Source organism: Echinops telfairi, unplaced genomic scaffold (assembly GCF_000313985.2).
Source record: "Echinops telfairi isolate 266 unplaced genomic scaffold, ASM31398v2 ScPeMD7_5592;HRSCAF=6446, whole genome shotgun sequence".
In the NCBI taxonomy this organism is placed as follows: domain Eukaryota; kingdom Metazoa; phylum Chordata; class Mammalia; order Afrosoricida; family Tenrecidae; genus Echinops; species Echinops telfairi.
Window position 1 is genome coordinate 5,400,916 of NW_022109491.1, and position 15,853 is coordinate 5,416,768.

Below are 15,853 nucleotides of genomic sequence, written 5' to 3' on the forward strand. Positions count from 1 at the left end.
GATCACAAGGATCTACATATAACCTCCTCTCTGGGGGATAGGCAACAGAAGGGTGGGTGAAGGGAGACGCCGGGCAGTGTAAGATAAGATATAATAATAATTTATAAATTATTAAGGGTTTAGGAGGGATGGGGAGGGGAAAAAGGAAAATGAGCTAATTCCAGGAACCCAAGAGGAAAGCGAATTTTGAGAATGATGAGGGCAACAAATGTATAGGTGTGCTTTGCACAGTTGATGTATGTATGGATTGTGATGAATTGTATGAACCCCAATAAAAATTTTTTTTTTTAAAAAGAGGGGCAGGATCCAGATCCCACTTTCTAGTCCCATAAAGTGTTACCTAAGTGAGAGTTGTCCACAAGAGGCTGAAGTGTCTGGTTCACACATCAGAGGAAGACCTGGAACATCAGTGTGCCGGGAGCTTTCAACAAAAGCCATCCCACTTCCTGCAACAATGGAGAACATTGAGCCCCTGGGTTTAATCAAATACCCCCCAAACAAACAAAACCCATTGCTGTCAAGTCAATTCCAACTCATAGCCACCCTATAGGGCAACATGGAACCTTTACAAAAGCAAGCTCCCTCATCTCCCTCCTGTGGAGCAACTGATGGGGTCGAACTGCCAACTTTGGGTTAGCAGCCAAAGCACTTATCACTGTACGACTGACCCAGAAAACCCAAACCTGCTGCCATCTGCTTGAACCTCACAGCCATCGGGTCCTGGGTTTCCAAGTCTGTAAATCTGTATGGGAGCGGATAGCTTCAAGGCTGTCCCAAGGAGTGACTGGTGAGTTTGACCCTCCAACCTTTCAGCAGGCAGCCCAGCACGTGCCCGACAGCAGCACCAGGGCCCCTGCTGCACCACTGAGGCTCATTGCAATCCCAGCTGCTGACAAGCCCAGGTGTTCTTGACGGTGGAAGGATGATCCTGTGATTGTCACAGGTGCCGAAGAGTTGGAGAGCAGGAGCTCAGACGGTCACTATGCGGGGGCTTCCAAACGTTCATGGGAAAACGTCATTCGCTTTCAAGTCTGTTTGTCGCCGAACTTTCTGAACACCCTGGTATAAAAGGGAGTCTCTCAAAGCTCTGTGTCATGTTGTATGTAACTGACCATACACTCACTGCTTCTCACAACCTAGCACATCTTGTTGTTGTTGTTGTTAGGTGTCATCAGGTCGGTCCAATGCTTTGTGACCCTCTGAACAACAGAACAAACCTCTACCTGCTTCTGCACCCTCCTCCCAGTCCGCTGTCCTTAAGTGTGACCCCATCGACGACGCAGTCGGCCGTGTCAATCCTTCCGGTCGAGGGCCTTGCTCTTTCTTGCCGCCCCTCTACGTGGGGACTAATTTCTCCTGACATGTCCGAAGTACGTGAGTCATACTATCTGAGGAACATTCCAGCTCTATTTCTTCCAAGACGAATTTGTCTATTCTCTTGGCATCCCAGGATACTTTCCACTATTCTTCACCAACCCCATCACTTAAATGCATTGATGCTTCATCTTAGCTTCTCAGAAATTGTGTGCTTGTTAAACGAAAATCTGAACTCAAAAAAAAAAAAAAAGAAATTGTGTGCTTGTTTTCAAATGTACGACAGCATATACCCAGCATTTCAAACCCGTGGAGTGAAGACTCTCCGTTCACCCTAAACCTGCCTTGAATGAAGAGCGGGTGGTCTTTGCCTTATAATGCCACTGGCACTTAACGACCATCCTTTATTATTATTAGTAGTATTATTTTACACATCTAATCACCAGTCATAGGTACTAGATACAATGTTGCTGAGTCTAATTTGCTGATGTACACTTGCAGATATCTGAGTTTATGATTTATGGCTCAAAACACTGGGGCTTCAGTTGCTTGGAAACCTGGCCCCAAACACTCGTGGTTGCTAACGCTGATAGGCAGATTCAGGAAGCACTGCGGTGTTCCCGAGAGAATCTCTGAAGAAAAACTAGGAAAGGACCCTACAAACAACCCTCGCTGGTTTTCTGGCTAGCTGGGATGTACCTGCAAGGGCAGCAGTTCAAACTCACCAGCCACCCTGTGGGGAAAAGATGAGGCTTTCTATTCCTGTAAAGTGTGACTGCCTTGCAATCCCACACAGGGAGTCATACTCTGCTGTAAGGTTGCCGTGAGTCAACATCGACTCGATGGTCGTAAGAAAGGAGAATTGAGGCTTATTTAACAAGAGGTCTAGATTTGGGTGCTCCGGCTCCCCCTCTGAATGCCTTGCTTCCCCCTCCTGTTGACGGCAGGGCTGCCACAGTGTGGCACACGTGCCTCCCTGTCCCAGGACTAGAAAGGCGGAGTGATCAGGGAGCAAGAGTCACGAGGGGAGCTTCCTCGGTGGCCTCTTTCTCTCCCTCCTTTTGGAAGCGAATCCAGGAGGAAATGCCTCTGGAAGTCCCCAGCAGGTCCCACGCCAGCATCTCAGGGGTCAGACCTGGGTTAGGCCACCACTCACCCCTCAGCAACCAGGGAGCCATGGAAAGCAGGTGCCCACACTCATGCTCTACAGAGGGATGGCCGAAGGGTGCTCCTTTTCAGAAATGAATAACCAGCGTGTCTTTCAGTTTCAGCTCCAGAATTCGTTTTCGAACACGGCTATCAAACCTACCTGCCCACGGAAGGCAGTGAGAACCAGACAGCCACCGTCATCTCCGTTCCTGCCAAATCTCGCACCAAAAAGCCCGCCGCGCCCCCTGCTCAGAAAAGACTCAACTGTTGCTATCCAGGTAAAGAGCTGCTGTACAGGGAGAGGGAGTTTACACGGGTCCCTGGGCTTCCTCTGAGAATCCCCGTAACTGGATGTGGACGGCCTCCCAGCTCACTCCCTAGATGCCCTGCGCCATTGATATGCGCACCGCCCCCGGTCACCCCTTCCTGGCTCTTGTCACTACATGTGTGGATCCTACGGCTTTTAGAGGCCCGGGCTTTGATGTGGGGCTTGTGGGAACTTCAGCCTGCCATGTGTTTTTCTTCCGGGCGATCTCTGTTGTTTTTTTCAACAACAACAACAACAAATTGAAATCATTTCCAGCTTCTATAAAAGTTGCAAGCATAGCGCCAACAGCTGAGTGTGTACTTCCCTTAGAGAAGGTTCGCATTGGACCACAATGGCTCAGTCCTTCCTCCAGGGAACCCTGTCATTTCCTCTCAGGCCCCTGGAGAATGAATTGCAGGCCCGGTGCCCTTTCATCAGCATGTATTGCCTCAAACAAGGAAAGCGATTTCTAGAGCCGCGGCACAATCATCTCCAACCAAAACACCAAGCTCACTGCCATCAAGTCGAGTCCGACTCATAGCGAGCCGATCGAGCAGGTGGAACTGCCCCTGTGGGTTTCCAAGACTGTAATGCTATACAGGGGAGAAGAAAGCCTCCTCTTTCCCCCTCAGAGCAGCTGGTGGTTTCAAACTATTGACCTTGAGGTTAGCAGCCCACCATGTAACCACTACACCACCAGGGCTCCTGCAGCATCAGCAGAGCTGAGCATTGACCTCTATGTGCATCATTACCAAAGCTGGAGTCCCGAGGTGGAGCAAATGTTACACACTGGTGGTTCTTAAACATGGTGGTTTTTAAAAATGGTTACATGCTGGTGGTGAAAGGAGGTGCCTCCGAAGAACGGCCTGGTGACCTGTGAAATCAGCCACAGAAAACCCTGGGGACACAGTGGCCCTGTAGCACGTGAAGTCGCCGTGAGTTAGAATTAGCTCAGCGCCAGCAGCTGCTCTGATCAGTTCTGCCCTTGTTACGGAAATCTCACTCGTGGTGCCACCATGGTCTGTTCTGTCAAAGGAGAAGCCTTTTTCCCCTCTCCGGAGCACGTTACATTTAGGGTTCATGTGTTGCTGTGTGTTAGAATTAACCGACGGCAGTGGGTTTGGTTTGGTTTGGGGTTCATTCCCTTTCATGGATCCTCAGCTTTTGTCCTTTGTGACCTTCACAAAAATGTCCCCTGCAGTCACCTTTAGACCAAAGCATAATTCAGCTTATGCGGAGGTGTGGGGGGAGGCCTGCCTTAAGCAGGGTGCTTTTTAAAGATCTCTGTGGGATCCAATTGACAACAGCAACTAGAAAGGTTAGATAAGAAACTGAGGGGGTGGTGCCTTGCATTCATGGGGAGGAACATCTTAGAAAAGGAGAGTGGGAATTGTTACACACTGGTTACAAGATGCAGCAAGGCTATAAACCAGTGTCACTTGGCTCCTTCTGTTGGGTTGGTGTACTTGTGCTGTGTGTACTCTCAGCGCCTCCTCCCACCCTACCCCTACCCCAAAAAAGGATTCAATGTATCTTTTTGGAATTGATCTTTCCTTGTCTTTTCCAGGTTGTCAATTCAAGACTGCCTATGGCATGAAGGACATGGAGCGGCATTTAAAAATCCACACAGGTAAGGCACCTCAGACACCCTGGATGCCTGTGCTCTGCTAGGAGCTGGGAGGGCCCAAAGTCAAAGGTGCTATGGGGTGCAGAACCCAATTGGTCTCGGCATAAATCAGCTAAAAGCAAGAGGTGCATTTTTACTAATGATTTTGCTAGGAAATGTTTCAGGCAAGAGTATCCAGTGCTGGAGAGTAGATGAGCCAGCCGTGCAAGGGGGGTTATATGTCATGATCCCCATCTGGCAAAATTAATTGCGATGCTGAGTGTATGTTCTCTTCCCACTTAGAGGAGGCATTTCTATAAAAATAAACGTTCCGGTGTGTGTGTGTGTGTGTGCCAGGCATAGGGAATGTGGAGGGAGGAGAGAGTAGCGTTGCCTCCATCACTAGATACAGTGAACTTGTCTTACTATGACTTTGGTGAAGGGTCGTGGTAAACCCTGGCAGTCCCCAACTTTGTACAAGATTCTGTTTCTACAATGCTCTTGTTAAGTTCGTTCTGACGTACATTGAAGACCTCGTTTTTCTTCTGTTTTTACTGTGCATTACTACTGCTTTTTATTATCAGTGTCAAAATCATAGCATTGAACATCTGCAAGAGAATTGCTGTGAATGATGACGTCAGCAAATCACACATTACAATGCTTATTAATGATAAGATTACCAAAAGTGGTCTGGCATAACTAGGCTGTGCCATAAGTCGGGGACTGCCTGTGTAAAAAGGCAGGGAGTGGGCGGAGAGGGGGAATCATAGCTTAAGAGGACATGGTTTCTGTCAAGGTTGATGAGAAATTTGGAAACTAATAGTGGTGATGGTGACACACTAGGATGAACATGCTGCCCCTGAATTGTAATTATAAATAAGTGTTGAGATGATGAATGTTTTGTTGTATAGATTATTACAATAAAACAAAGCATCAAAAAAAATTACTAGTACAGGGGAACAGAATCAAGGGCTCATGCCTGATGATCTTAATTTTCTTTACTTTTTTTTTTAATATTTCTATGTGGAGAAGCTGCTTTAGTATGACTGTTGGAACAAAGTATTCCCAAACCAAACCATTGAGTCGGCTCTTATATAGCATCAGCAAGGCTGTTAAACATCTTTACAGAGCAGACAGCCAGCCTCCCCTTTCTCCCTCAGAATAGCGGGGGCAGGGGAGTGGAATTTGGACCACCCACCTGGTGGTTAGCTGTCCAGCACTTACCCAAAAGCCCCTAAAGCCACCACTTATCAGAGGGTCATAATTGTTTCAATGCCGGCCTGTACGCTTTCAGAGGGTATACATGTGTACAGGGTAGGACCACACTGAAATTCACTTTGTCCTCATTCAGGGCCCCAGATCGGTGGGTTAGCATCAGCTCTGGAAGGTGTGAGAACTGGCGGTCCTTCTGTTCTTTGTCCTTAACCAGAATTGCCTGATGTCATTGGGATCACCATCCTCTCTCGCCAGCCTCTCAGCATCGTGTCACTTGGTATCATAATTACCCAAATGCTCACATTTCAAATATGTGGAGAGCATTTTCAATATAACAAAGAACAGCAAGTGCCACCTTCTGTTTCCTGTGTCGAAGTTCACCCAGCCCAGGATCGCATACTGGTGGGTGAAGGAATAAACACCAAAAGCCAAACTCACTACCATCGAGTACATATCAACTCAAAGCTACCCTATAGGGCCAGATAGAACTGCCTCTGTGGGTTTCCAAAACTGAACCTTTTCACGGGAGTAGAGAGCCTGGTGGTTTTGAAGTGCTGGCCTCGCAGTTAGCAATCTAGTGTGTAACCCTCTACACCACCATTATTAACAGTGATTGGAAAAGCATTATAGACATATAAATTCGGGCGAGGAGCACGTTTGTCTCTGCATGTTTTCAGAACCTATCTTCTTCCCTCACTTGGCCAATCTGGAGTTGGTGTCCAAGCTGGGGTGACAGCCACGTGACTGTCACCTTTGAAAACATGTCCTGGTCTCAGTTACTCACAGAGCATTAGATGAGTGCATTACCCTTGCCACGAATGTCAGCCGGGTTCTTTAATGGCAGAGCGAGCAGAAACCCACCTGGCTCCCCACCCCCCATCACACATCTGCTCCAGGATGCAGATAACACAGTGGGGCAGCCTGAAGACCTATGCAGCCACTAACGGTGCTGAGAAATCCCTGCATTTTAAATTTTGACTACTAAACTCTTCAGTAACCAATTTACTTTATATAAATTTTTAGATCTATTCTGAAATCCCAGATGTTTATTCTGTGGTGAAAGTGATCAGACTTGGCTGAGAATTGATGTTAGCACTTGACTATTGAGCCTTTGAAGAGAGCCCTAGGTTCAGAGTTCAAACCCACCAGCTGCTCCTCGGGAGAAAGATGAAGCTGTCTGTTTCCATGGGGCTTACAGCTCAGAAACCCTATATAGGGTCAGTAGGGGTCAGCACCGACTCGATGGCACTGGGTTGGGTGGGTTTAGGAATGGTATAGGAGGTTAAGCATTAGGCTGCTACCTGCAAAGGTGGCAGTTCAAACCCACCAACTGCTCCCCGGGAGAGAGATGAAGCTGTCTTCTCCTGTAATCAGTTACAGTCTTAGAAAAACAATCGAGCTGTTTCCTCTGTCCCAAAGAGAAAGGGTCACTGTGAGTCAGAATTGACTTGATGGCAAGGGGTTAATGAGTAGCCGGCCTACTCATTATACAGATTTGATGCCTATGAGACAAAAAGGGAAGATACTGCCCTGCACCCCTCCTCCTTCTAATCTCACGCCCAGTCACCAGCCTTGGTCGTCTCAGGTATGATGCCAAAGTTTTCCTGTGCCTGTACTGGGCCTAAAATGCAGGTTTAAAACATCTATTTCCTCTTTATTAAGTTAGTACTGTAGATACTATCAAATGCCCTGTGCACGATCAAGTACCCTACACACAATAAATGGTCAGGTACTCCATTGCTAATGGAAAATCGACGGTTCGAGCCCACCAGCTACTGCTTAGGAGAAAAGACCTGGCGATCTCCACCTGTAAAGGTGATGGTCTAGCAAACCCTATGGGCAGTGTCATGGAGTGGCTATGAGTCAGAATTGACTCAGAGGCCTGCACCAACAACATACACTAGCGCGGCAACCTGCTTTCTCCATTTCACATGGAGTGCCTTTCCACATTGGTGTGTTCAAATCCCCAGTCATCTCAGCGGCTCCATCATGTACAGGCACAACCACCCCACGGTGAAACACTGCCGTGTTGTGGAAAAAAACAGCTGAACCGGTTGCACCTGAAGAAAGTAGCTAGTGGAAAGGTGGATGGTACCGTGGCTGCAAATTCGAGACAAACCTGGAGATAGTCCCAGCTGCCGAGACCCAGTAAAGCATGATGCCTTTCCAGAAGTATGCGTTTCAGCTGCTGTTAGACAAGAGCTTGGGTTTTTTGTTTTGCTTTGTTTATCCCCATAGACCACCCACACAACTACAAAAAATACAGAGGACCATAAACCAAAAACCAAACGCACTGCCACCCAGTCGATGCCAACTCATAGCGACCCTATAGGACAGGGTAGAACTGCCTCTGGGTTTCTGAGACGGTCACTCGTTACAGGCGTAGAAGCCCCCTCTTTGTTCTGAAGTGCTGCTAGTGGTTTTGAACGGCTGACCTTGCAATTAGCAGACTAACGAATAACCACGACACTGGTTAGGAAGAAAGCCAAGCTGTTTCCTGTTAAAGAAATTGCTCACCATAACTCCCCTGTCATTCATTGGCAAGAACTTGGTCATAGATTCACACCTAGCTGCAAGGGAGGCGGGAAATGTGTTTGTTAGCTGGCCAGCCTTTGTTGGGTGCTGCCTGCAGTTGATTCGGAATCACAATGGGTCCACATTACAGGACAGAACTTTCTTTCCTACAATCTTTACACCAGGTCTTTCTCCCGCAGAGCCCCAGCCACTCCAATCACTTAACCCTTGGCACCCCCCGGGCTCTTGGTTAGCAGGTAACCTGTGAACCTGTAGGCGATCTGCCTTCTAGGGCCCCTCTCTGTTATGATCAACGAGGAAGAGGGGATTGGTGGATACAAGACTCAAGCAACAAGTTCTTACCCTCCCACCGTTTCTGTTCTTTTTCTCACCTGATTTCCTGATGGCGTGCGTGTGTGTGTGTGTGTGTGTGTGTGTGTGTGTGTGTGTGTGTGTGTGTGAAGGAGACAGACCCCACAAGTGTGAAGTCTGTGGCAAGTGCTTCAGCCGGAAGGATAAGCTGAAGACGCACACGCGGTGCCACACCGGGGTCAAGCCTTACAAGTGCAAGACGTGCGACTACGCGGCGGCCGACAGCAGCAGCCTGAAGAAACACATGCGCATTCATTCCGACGAGCGCCCCTTCAAGTGCCAGCTGTGCCCCTATGCCAGCCGCAACTCCAGCCAGCTCACCGTCCACCTCCGCTCGCACACGGGTAGGTGCCTCCCGCAGCGCGCGCGCGGGGCTCCCAGCTTCCCACCGCCTGAGTCCTAAGCGCAGCTTCACCGCACCTGAAAGAGGTGGGTCGGGGCATACGCGCCCCCCGTGGGGAGTGGGGGGTGGGGGGTGTTGCCAACCCCACTGGGTGCAGTGTGTCCTTGAGTACAACCCCGGTGTGGTGGGGGTGTCGAATTTATAACTCTCCATCGACATCTCGGCCTGTCTCTTTATAAAACTTTGTCGCATGTTCCCTGGCAAACAGTGTGATGGATGGAGGACATGCGCTGAAGGAAATCAGGGTAGAGACAGTGCATCTTTCAATTCCTCCCCCACGCATGGGCGAGGCACTTTGATCCTTTTAGAAAGGATACTCCCGAAGCATTCCGCGTGGGAAAGCTTGATGGAATTCCAAGTTAAGTCGGCAGAGGAGGTCACTTATGAAGACATGCGCCTTGTCCTTTGACGGGTGTGTTGGTTAGCTACGGACACGGTGACGCTGTGTGACAACGGGCACAAAACCTCCGTTGGCAAAGAATGGTACCTGTGTATTGCGCACATGCCTGAGGTCAGCTGGCGTTGGCTAGACAACTCGGTTGGTCTTGAGTGGTCGTAATCAGATGTGTGGCACAGGCCAAGTGACCTCGGGATGTGGTTGGCGTTTCGGGTTGTGCTCTGAGCAGCTCTCCCACTTTTTCCTGGACCCTGAACTAGCCCAGGCTTGTCCCTCTAGTAGTGATGGCCCGGACACACATCCCAAGGTGTAAGCATGTTTCAAGGCTGCGTTTAATCTGAAAACATCCCATTGGCTCAAGCAAGTTGCATTGGATGGGCCTGGTAGATTGAAGTTCACCCTCTGTTCCGAAGCACTACGAAATCCAGGGAGGCAGGGAAGTGTCAAGAATCCAGGCCATGTTTACCAAGGACCACCAACTGCCGTTATACCCACCACCATTCACATCTCTCCCACAATGCGAAATGCACTCCCCTCCCCAAACCACTACAAGCTTTGCGCAAACATAGGACCATGAAAGACCAGTGTCTTGTGATCTGTGATGGGCTGGGATGTGGCTCCTCTTGATCTTTGACGTAAAAAGACAAATTGTCAGCCTTCTAGCACACCCACCATGTAAGGGTGGAACAGAGCCAGGATTATATTACCACTCAAACGGGAGTCATCAGCCAGCCAGCCAGCCAGCCGCTGTCCCCAGCCTTGCTAAAGCCACTCTGGGGACAGGAAGTATTTCTTAATTTGGCTTTGGATCCCCTCCCTGGCTCCTGTGTCCCCTGGAACACCCTTGCCGTGGCCTTCCTTAGCTACTTCTGAAGAAGACTTTCTCAAAAGTCTTTGGAGAAAAATTCCGCCTGCTTCCCAACTAGAAAACACTTGGGGTCTTTTATGTGTTGTTTCAGGTCTACGCTGGCAACAGTTTGCCAAGAAACGCAAAAAAGCCAAAGTCACTGCCATCTAATTAATGCCGACACACGGCAACTCCGTAAGACAGAAGAGGGCTGCCCATGTGGGTTTCCAAACTGTAAACCTTTATGGGAGAGTGGAAAGCCTCCTCTTTGTCCCATGGAATGGTTTCCAACCACCCACCTTGTGGTTAGTAACCAACGTGTGGCTCCTTCTGACAGTAGAGCTATCTTAAAAACCATGTGGATGTCCTGTGTATCCATCCGTGTGCCAAAAGTCCTCCCTTCCCCCACAACCCAATTCTTTTAAAGACTTGCCTTCCTCTGTAAAGTCAATGATAGGCGCTTCCAGCACCTCCGGCTCCTGTAGCTGGAGTTCTTTGGGGTTTCTTTGGTGTACCTGAGAGATGCTACTTGGCACCGGCTAAATATCCCCTTAGGCGTCATCAGAACATCTCGTGTTCACCTCTCTCTTTTGCTTTTCCCACTAAGATCAGTCTCCTGAATAGGATGTTTTCCCATAGCTTTATCTTCTCTGAAAATCTTTTTCTGGCTACAGAAGCCAGAGATGAGAAACTTTGCCAGCCTGGCAAGCCTTGACCTTTCTATATGTACCCTTAATTCTACCAAGAAAACGGTCTGCTCTTTTTTGAAGCATGTCTCTTGTACTCTGCCGCTGGTCAGAGATGGCAGTGAGTCACTCTGCGGAAGCCCCAAAGTTCACCAGGTGTGTTTTCTAGCCTCTAACTTACCCTAGGTGACAAGTGCTTTGTTACCAAAACATGTGATTTGCCAATTTTCTCGCCGCTCTCTGCAGCATATGTTGGGGTTCTGTTATGGGGGAGGGAGGATCTTGAAGTTGCTGTTGAGTTCATTTCAACACCCGGCAACCCCTTGGGGTCTGCGGGGGAAGTGTGCTCCGTAGGGTTTTCGGGGTCAGAGTTCTCAGGAGTAAGTCACCAAGCCTTTCTTCCGAGGCATCTCTGAGTGGGCCCAACCACCAACCTTTTGGTCTGCAGCTTAGCACCTGCCTAACTATCTGTGCCACCGGGAATGTTGGTGTATGACAGCGCCTTGTTTCAAGGTCTCAACTCTTCAATCTCTTGGCATCAGCGTAGGGCTGTGTAAAACCACCAAGCCTCGGTGGCATCCATTAAGCCTCTTTGGTCACTTGTTGGGGGTTTGCTCTGTGAGTAGGAAGCCCAGCTGATTGAGGTGGGCTCACGTCCAAGTCTGGGATTCTGCTGGCTGTGAGCCAGCCGTCCACTGGCTTGGCTGGGAGTGACCCAACTTTGCTCCATGCACTTCTCATCCTCTGCCTGGAGCCAGTAGAGCAAACCAGGCTTGACCTTTTCATGGGGTGGTGGAGGTGCACGCCAACAAGCCCCAGTGCACAAGGCCCATCTCAAGTCAATTAAGACCTCATTAGCCAAACCCAAGAGCCCAGCATTGAGGGTCACAGCAGCCCCCACCCCCACCCCTTTCGGTGGAAGAGGCAGATTTCCTGGCAGATGCCATGGCTACATGTAAGGCTCAACAGAAGACGTTTGGGCCCCTTATCATAATCCACTAGAGCAAGTCCAGATACTGGCATAAGACGATTGGTGGGATGATAGGCATGAAAAGCATTTCTGGTGAGGGCTAAGGAGGAGGTGAGGAGAGCTGGCACACAGGAGACAGCAGAACACCTAGAGGTAGCAACAGAGAACCAGGTGACCAGCATAAGGTGCCATGGGAGCCAAGCCACAGAGCAGGAGAGCTGAGTACCTTCAGGGAGGAGGTAGCCTACCGGGAGCTCTAACTTGCCAATCCAGGGAGTGAAAGCTTAGGCCTAAGAGGTCAAAGGAGTTGAGCGGCAAGGAACCAGGAATAGGGTCATGAGCTCCGGGGGTCCCAAAGGGTGGGGCTACACCAGCTGGGTTTCGAAGAGTCAGATCTTCACCAACTTGGTTCTAGAGTATGAACCCATCCTCTACCATCCATCAGTGCCAGGTGGCTAGTTCTGCTGCCCCAACCGGAGGGAACCTCCTGTGATTGAGGGTGTGGGGTCACCAATCCTCAGTGAGACTAGGGAATGAGGCTGCTCAAGTAGAGGGAGCAGAGTTGCCAGTACAGCGGGCCTGGATGGTGGAGCTGAAGGCCAGGCCTGAGGACTCCCCAAAGAGAACATGGCCAACACACAGTCTGGAGGGCAGGGCCATTGCGAAGATGGTCTCAGAGAAGGTGGATTGTTCTGCTGGGATTTTTACTTACTCAGTTCCCGTTATTCTTCTCTCCTCCCGGTGACTCCCATTTGTAATGGGAATGTCTACCTTGTGTCGTTGCACCGTTACACTTTGAAAGTAGCCCCCTTGTATTCTAGCTTCACGAATGAAGACGGATTTTGCTCCAGGATGGAATTTGGACGTGGAGTTGTCTTTTGGTTAAAGATTTTGGGGAAAATATGATGGGGTGAAAGTGTTTTGAATGTGACAAGGACATGAAAGGGGTGTGTGCAAAGGATGGAATGTCATGGATTGAATTGTGTCCCTCGAAAATGTATGTCAATTTGACTGGACCATGATTTTCAGAGGTATGAGAGTTATGGCATCAGATAATTTGGCAGTTATGAAATGATGTAATCAGCCCCCGTGATGTGATCTAATGTCATCAATCAGTTGTTAGAGGATTAGGGCAGGATGTAACTCTCTCAATTTCATCACAGCCCTGATCTGATCTAAGGGGAGTTCCCCTGGGCTGTGGCCTGCATCACCTTTTATCTTACAAGAAACAGAAGGAGAAAGAAGCAAGCAGAGAGGAGGGACCTCAATACCACCAAGAAAAAAAGAGCCAAGAACGGAGTCTGCCTTTTGGAATCAGGGTCCCTGGACTAGGAATCTAACTGACTCGGGATAAGATTGGAGTCAAGACACAAAGAGATCTCCAAGGAATACCTGGCCCATACATGTTAAAAGGAGACAAGGACCTTGGGGGGTGTGAGGAGAGAGAGCCCTGTTCTGGAGCTGGCCCTCTGAACTCAAATGTGAGTTAACTGAGACAGATGAAAGAAGTGAGTTACATCGTCATTATTTTCACTTTTACTGACACTGTGTGTGTTCAACACTTTTTTAAAATAGGCAAGAAAGCAGATAGCAGTCCTGTGACTGTGCCACCAGTAGAAATTGAAAACATTTTCATAAACTTCACAGTTGCTTCTGGTAGATCAAAATAGCTCATCTCCTTTGGTACTTAGAAATCATGGGCCCTGGTTTTACTGAGGAATTTTACGAAGCATTTAGAGAAGATTTAACACTAATCCTACATGAACTATTTCACAATGTACAAACGAACAATATACTACCAAACTCATTTTATGAAGCCAGCAAAAATATCACCAGAATTGAAAATCATAGGCCAATATCCCTGATAAATATAGATGCCAAAATTTTCAATAAAATTATAGCCAACAGGATTCAATAAAGCATTAGGGGGGAAAGAGCATTATCAAGTGGGATTCATTTGGGTTTGCAAGAATGGTTTAATATTAGAAACGCAGTCAATGTAATCCACCACATAAACAAAGTAAAACATAAGAACCATATTATATCAATAGATACAGAAAAAGCATTTGATTAAATTCAGCATTCATTTTTGATTAAAAAAAAAACACTCAATAAAATAGGAATAGAAGTGAAATTTCTCAACATAATAAAGGCCATATATGCCAAACTCAAGGCTAGCATCTCACTTAACGTAGAGAAATTGAGAGCATTCTCCGCACTGCCCTTAAACAAGAACCAGACAGGGTTGTCCTTTTTCCACCATTTTTATTTAATATCGTCCTGGAAGTCTTATCCAGAGCTATGATGCATCATAAAGGTATTGAAGACATCAATATTGGTACAGAAGAAACAATACTCTCCTTGTTTGCAGATGATATCTTAATATAGAAAACCCCAAAGATTCTATAAAAATTGCTGGAGATAATTGTGAAAAATTGGCAATGTAGCAGGCTATAAGATTAATGTACATAAATCAGTTGGAGTTTTTTAATATTAAAGAAGATGACTCCTGCAGAGTCATCCTCATGATTTCTTACCCATGAGCTCTAAACATTAGTCTGATGGCTAAAGGAGGAGGAAAGGTAAAACTGAGACTGACTTGGATGCTTTTGTGACATACCAGTTGGTTCAAACTAAAATAAATAGAAATAAACCAAGAAGATATCGCTGAAACGGAAATTGAAGGACCAACACTACTTACAATAACGACCCAAAAGATAAAATATCTAGGAATAAATCTTACCAGGGAAACAAAAGAATAATACTAAGAAAACCATGGAACGCTTCAACAAGAAACCTAAAGAGACTTACACAAATGGAAAATTGTTCCGTGCTCCTGGATAGGAAGACTAAATATACTGACAATGCCAATATTAACAAAAACTATAAATTCAATCCACTCCAATCCCAGCACAATTCTTCAAAGAAATAGAGGGAAAAAACTAATCACCAACTTTATATGGAAAGAAACGAAGCCCAGGATAAGCAAAACACTGTTAAAAAACAAAATAGGAGGCCTTTCACTCCCAGATGGTAAAACCTATTATACAGCCATGGAAATCAAAACAGCTTGGGACTGGTACAACAATAAACATGAAGACTGATGGATTAGAATTGAGAACCCAGAAATACAGCCAAGGGCCTACAGACACCTGATCTTCATTAAGGACGGAAATGCATTAAAACACATAACTGGTGTGAGAAAAACTGGATCTCCACCTGCAAAAGATTAAAGCAGGACACCCCCCTATATCACATCATGTACAAAAGTGAACTCAAGATGGATTAAAGATATAAATATAAATCCTAGAACCATTAAAACCAGCAATGGAAAAATAGGGACAAACTTAAGGGCACTAATACAAAGCATAAATACACTACCAAACATAATGAAAAATGCACACTGTAGAAAATAAAATAGAGGACTGGGACTTTCTAAACATATGACATATATGCACACCAAGAGACCTCAACCAAAAAAGTAAAAAGAGAACCCACAGATTGGGGGGGAAAGATTGAACAATAATATATCAGATAAAGGGCTAATTTCAAAAATCTATAGAAAACTACAACACTTTAATAAGAAAAATATAAATAACCCAATTTTTAAAAAATGGGCACAAGACATGAATAGACAATATACTAATGATGACATCCAGGCGGCCAACAATACAAAAAAAATTCACGTTCATTAGCCTTAAGAGAAACAAAACAGCAATGAGATACCACCTCACACTGACACTCTTAGCAAAATTTTTAAATGATGATAATAAATGCTGGAGAGGATGTAGAGATATGGGAATGCTCATACATTGCTGATGGGATTGTAAAATTGTACATCCCCTATGGACATCAATATGGTGCTTCCTTAAACAAATGCAAATACAAATACCTTATGAACTTCTTAGGATTTGTAAGACCATAAATATTTATGGGAGCAGGTTTGAACCACCAATCTTACAGTTAGCAGCCAGATGCTTAGCCACTGTGCCACCAGGGTTCCCTGTTTAGGTATAGGCTTTTCTAATGATAGAAGTTTGTTGAATTACTCTCTGCCATCTTTAGTTATTAAT

The 15,853-nt window shown here is 46.8% G+C and overlaps 1 protein-coding gene across 1 annotated transcript in view; it reads left to right on the plus strand.

The window, feature by feature from the left end:
• Positions 1 to 15,853, plus strand: part of ZFP64 (ZFP64 zinc finger protein) — a 36,710-nt gene that overhangs the window by 17,983 nt on the left and 2,874 nt on the right. Inside the window, exons 3-5 of the mRNA XM_045295482.1 lie at positions 2,580 to 2,741; positions 4,338 to 4,400; positions 8,570 to 8,821. Of these exons, the coding sequence (XP_045151417.1) occupies positions 2,580 to 2,741; positions 4,338 to 4,400; positions 8,570 to 8,821 (477 nt within the window). The remainder of the gene's footprint in view (positions 1 to 2,579; positions 2,742 to 4,337; positions 4,401 to 8,569; positions 8,822 to 15,853) is intronic.